General features: G+C 41.5%; 1 protein-coding gene across 2 annotated transcripts; it reads left to right on the top strand.

Annotated features, from left to right (window-relative positions):
* Nucleotides 1-575: 575 nt before the first annotated feature.
* Nucleotides 576-4528, top strand: LOC147893704 (pentatricopeptide repeat-containing protein At5g27110-like). Of its 2 annotated transcripts, none has more exons than XM_087386578.1 (2): nucleotides 576-884; nucleotides 1365-4528. In XM_087386578.1, exon 2 carries the CDS (start codon nucleotides 1658-1660, stop codon nucleotides 4094-4096), a length of 2439 nt encoding a protein of 812 aa, XP_087242704.1. In that variant the 5' UTR covers nucleotides 576-884; nucleotides 1365-1657; the 3' UTR covers nucleotides 4097-4528. The 2 variants fall into 2 exon arrangements, with proteins under 2 accessions (XP_087242704.1, XP_087242703.1); XM_087386577.1 differs by having other exon boundaries at nucleotides 576-888.
* The last annotated feature ends 773 nt before the right edge of the window (nucleotides 4529-5301 follow it).

Genomic DNA, 5301 nt, shown 5'->3' with positions numbered 1-5301 from the left:
CCATGCTTTAGTATGCACACCTTAATTCAATACGACCCGAGGACCTATGCTACAATTGTGAACAACTATTCTCGATCCCATTTTGAATTGAGGCTAACTGGCTCTACATTGCATGTCTTGTCCTTAAGAGTTTAGAACCCCAAATCATGTTACACCCTTAAGGCCTTATGGCATTGTGCCGGTTCCGTGGGAAGTGGGAAATTTAGTGCCAAGGTGGCACGTGGTCCCCCACATTTTCTTCCCATTTTTCTCCCACAAATTGTAGTGAGCACTTAACCTGAGTCGTTTTGTGGGAAAAAGAATTTGTGAAGAATTTGAGGGTTGAAAGTGACAAAAAACCACGTTCTTAAAAGTGTTGATTCAATACAGATTAGACTTGGATAATATCCTATAATATCCTAAAGGGGTAATGATAGGTCATAACAATTTCAAGATAGTAGGTTTAAGCAATTCGCTTCTCAATTGAAGGATTGTAGTCTGATTTTTTGGCCTGCCATATATGGAGGCTTAAGTGAAGTCGATGGGCAATTCAGAAAGCTCATTTTTTTGTGGGATTCGTGCTGCATGGAGCCACACCAACGCTTAGGATTATTGCCACTTTTTTATTGGTCCAAGTTTCTCAATGCTAATTTTTTCCTTTCAAATCCTCTCTCTCTTTTTCCCTCTCTCCCTCTCTCTGCCTCTCTCTCACTCAGCTTTCTGCCCCCTTTTCCATGCTGCACACTCAATTCGTCTTCTTTATGAGTGATATTCATCATTCGACTTATTTGTAGGATTTTTAGCGAGGGAAAAATGGTTTTCCTCCCAACAGCAAAGGGTCATTCAACCTTGTCAAGTTCATCATATTCCCATCCAGTTGTTCAGCCAATGTTTTCATTCATTGAGTATGTAAGTTTTCTGAAGCTGCTAGTATACTGCACCTATCACAAGCATGTCAAAGCTTTGATTGATGACTCCTATTTTGTTCTCTATAAGCATTTCAAGAAAGACTGTAGCCTGTTTATTTTCAACTTGGAAATAGATGCTATACAGTGCTGGTTTGCAGCTCATATACAAAAGGTAACTATGAAGGTTCTCATTTAGATGAAGCAAACACATGTTCTAAAAACAAATTGAAGACTTGATCTCATACTGCACTCTTCCGCTGCTCTCAGCTTCATGATATCTCATTGGCTGTACACTTAGAGATGAGTGCATTCACTCATGGGTGTGAGTGTAGCATCACTGAATCGTGTGCATTAGGCACGACATTCATTGGTCCTGTACCAGGAACGTTAAGATGTGCGAGACGTTTTAAAACAAAGTTAAATGTTCAAACAAATTTACCTGAAATTCTTCTTACCTAATATGGATAACGTTCACAGGGACACGACACCTACCCAAAGATGCTGTTAAGGAGGCCCTATTGGTTGACATTTTCCTCGATTATGTTTTGGATAGATGCAGTTCTGATAAGGAGGATTGTAAGCTTTGTAAGGGAGAAAACTGCTACTTGTAGAGTGAATCACCCAGGTGAGGTTGTTCACCTATGGTTGGATAGTTGACAGCTGGCTGGCACCTTTGGAATGCATAAATATGCTGATTGTTTGAGCAGAACGTATGATATGGACCTACGTGAGGCACTTAAGTCCACAGATTTCAGGGATCGGCGAGGAACATGCCAATATCTAGGGACACTATTTACGGGCTTCTGCAAGCTTGCACCAAAAGAAAGGACCTACTTGCAGGCAGGCAAGTGCATTCTGTTATGATCTGTAATGAACTTGACACGGTGGCAGTTCTGGGGGACCACCTTATTCGTCTATTTGCATCTTGTGGGTGCTTGCTGGAAGCAAACTTAGTCTTTTGCAAGGTTGTGAAACCAAGCGCTTACACATGGCATGCAATCATTTTAGCACATGTTACTCTTGATGAAAACAGGAAGGTCCTTGACTTGTACGAGGAGATGCAAAAGGATGGTACTAGTCCTGGTAAGTTCATATTCTCTTCCACCTTGAAGGCGTGTGGTAGCTTAAGAGCTATAAAGCAGGGAAGGTTGATACATGCTGAGATAATCAGAAGTTCATTAGACTCTGACATGGTTCTTGGGAGCTGTCTTATTGACATGTATGTAAAATGTGGCGACCTTGACCAGGCACGGTTCTTATTTGACATTTTGCCAAACAGAAATATAGTATCATGGGGTGCAATGATTGCAGGATATGCCCAGCACAGGCAAGGTCTTGATGCTCTTGAACTTTTACAAAAGATGCAACAGGATGGAATAAAGCCAGACAAAGTCACACTTTTATGCACTTTGAAAGCATGTGGAACCATTGGAGCCATTGGCCAAGGGAGGCTGATGCATGAGGAGATCATCAGGAATGGACTTACATCTGATGTTACAATCGGCAATGCCCTTATTGACATGTATGCCAAATGTGGGAGCTTAAAGGAGGCTCGGAAAGTGTTTGACAAACTGATGCATCGAAATGTAGTGTCATGTGGTGCAATGATAGGAGGATACACACAGCACGGGCATGGACTTGTTGCTCTTAAACTATATGGGAACATGCTACAGGAAGGTATAATGCCAAACAGAATCATCTTTTTGTGCATCTTGAAAGCATGTGCTAACACAGGAGACATAGAGCAAGGCAGGCTGGTACATGACCAGGTTATTGGGAGTGGTCTCAAACAAGACGGAGTCATCGGGAGTGCACTCATTGACATGTATGGGAGATGTGGGAGCCTAGAGGAGGCACAGAAAGTGCTTGAAGATCTGCCATATAGAGATGTTGTGTCTTGGAGTGTTCTTATTGCAGGGTATTTGGAGCATGGGCATGTGGTCGGTGCTCTTGACCATTGTAAGAAAATGCAACAGGAAGGCATACAGCCAGACAAGGTCACTCTTTTATGCCTCTTGAAAGCATGTGGCAGCACAAGATCCATAGAGCAGGGCAGGCTCCTACATGACCAAAGCATAAAGGGTGGGCATGGATCAGATTTGACCATCGGTAACATCCTTATTGATATGTATGCCAAATGTGGTAGCCTTGATGAAGCATTAAAGGTCCTTGATCATTTACCCAGTTCAAATGCTGCATCTTGGAATGCATTGATTGCTGGATGCTCACAACAGGGTGATGCTATCTTTGCTCTAGAGCTGTTTAAGCGAATGAAAGAAGATGACATCAAACCAGATACAATCTCATTTTCAATCATGCTGAAAACATGTGGCAGTGTGGGAGCCATTGGGCAGGGCAAACAGATACATGACCAGGTAACGAGAAGTGGACTGGAAATAGATGTGATTGTTGGGACAACTCTAATTGACATGTATGGAAAATGTGGAAGCCTGGAGGAGGCACATAAAATTCTGAATCAATTGCAGAACCAAGACGTTGTATCATGGAATGCATTGATTGCAAGATATGCTCAACGTGGCAACTGCATGCAGGCCATGCAATGCTTTGAGGACATGCAACAGAAGGGCTTAAAGCCCGATGCTGGAACATTTTCTGGTATTCTTGCTGCATGCACCCATGTGGGGGCATTGGAAAAAGCCCTTTGCTACTTCATATCCATGATAAAAGACCATGGTATAACAGTAAGCACTGAGCACTTGAACAGTCTAATTGATCTCCTTAGCCGTGCAGGACGTTTACATGAGGCAGAAAAGCTACTTTTTACCGTACCAAATTCAGGAGATATTGTTGGGTGGAGATCTCTGCTCAATGCATGCAGAATCTATGGAAATATGGAGTTAGGAAGACAATGCTTTGATCAAGCTAAGCTGCTGGAGCCTAACAGTGCTGCTGGATATGTGCTCATGTCTAACATTTATGCTGATGCTCAGATGTGGGACAACTTACACAGATTACAAGAGCAAAGAAAATCTGCTGGTGCATGGAAGAAGCCTGGGATGGCCTGGATTGAGGTTGATGACCAAGTGCATGAATTCATAGTGGGAGGCAAATCTCATCCTCAAAGCAACGAAGTTGATGTGATGTTACCGAAACTAAGTAAACAACTGAAGGAGGAAGGATACATTCCAGACTTTAGTTTCTTGCTGAAGCCCATGCTAGGAAAGCCTTGTTTGGATACTAGAGAATAAGTATGGGCTATTATGCTTGCTTTGGTAGTCATAGTGCTAATGGATGCAATCCCAGCAAAGGAACCGTGACAGGGCTGCTTACTGTTATCTTAACTTGCGGGTGATGTATATTGGCATCAGCGGTAAGTGCAAAACTTTTACTTCTAAACGTGAATTAACTATTAGAGTTTTGTGAATAACTCTGCCTAAAAGACTCACTTAGTTAAATTAAACTTGGTGTTACATAAGAAGCATTATGGTCAAAATATAAGGTATATGGATGTTATAAAACATTATGGCCAAAATTAGAGGTGTATTATTGGGTGACATACATCCAAGATAGGGCATTCTATATAGCTTTATACATGAAACAACAAACCTAGGTCACCCATCGTTTGGTTGGAGGATTATTAATCTCTGGGTTGTGTGGATGTAATGCCTCTAGAAAAGGTTGCACACGATTTGCATTGAGAGGTAGGCTTAATCCTAAACCATTTAAGAAATTCTTACGACTCTTCTTGTGTGTCGGACTATTGTTCATGTCATGCATCTTGTTATTCAATTTATGCAAGAAAGTACAATTGTTGAAATCAGGGTCATCTGTTTGTTGAGATGAGATGGAGCTCAAGATATTTGGCATTTCTCTATTTTGGTGGATCTACCTGTGCATTCCTCGATAAGTTGTATATATTCACGTACTGTAAGTTTAAACTACAATGGTTAGTTTAGAACCGAGAAAGTATAGCATGTATAGAAACGTCTCAAGTGGTTTACAGGCAATCAGGTTTTAGAACAATTTTTTTGTTGCATTTGTTGGCAGATTGCTGCATGGTTTATGTACTCAAAGAAGTAAATGTCCTAGACAGGATGGCAAGTGATCCTCACATTTCTTCCAAGGAACATCGACGACAACTGTATCGTCTCAGGAAACCACAAGAGGATTAGATGCATTGAATCCAAGCAGGAGCATCTTGAACTTGGATGTACCGAGCACACCTTTTGACCTTGCTAGGGATCTATGGGATCATGATAATAGTCAAAATGTGTTTCTAATTGTCATTGAGGGTCAAGGGGTTAGCTTTTTTAATAGGTTTGGTTGAGATTGTTTGTAGATGACATCTTCCTACTATTTCTTGAGCCTCCTTAATGGATATCATCTTCACCCCAGCAGAGCCTACAGTGGCTATTACCATTTTGTTCTGGTCATTGAAAGTAGGCATGTATGA

Source organism: Dipteris shenzhenensis, chromosome 15 (genome assembly GCF_047967505.1).
Source record: "Dipteris shenzhenensis isolate YYH24624 ecotype China chromosome 15, Dip_SZ_1.0, whole genome shotgun sequence".
Lineage (NCBI taxonomy): Eukaryota > Viridiplantae > Streptophyta > Polypodiopsida > Gleicheniales > Dipteridaceae > Dipteris > Dipteris shenzhenensis.
The sequence above is the reverse complement of the archived record's forward strand: the minus strand, read 5'-3'. Positions and strand labels throughout refer to the sequence as shown.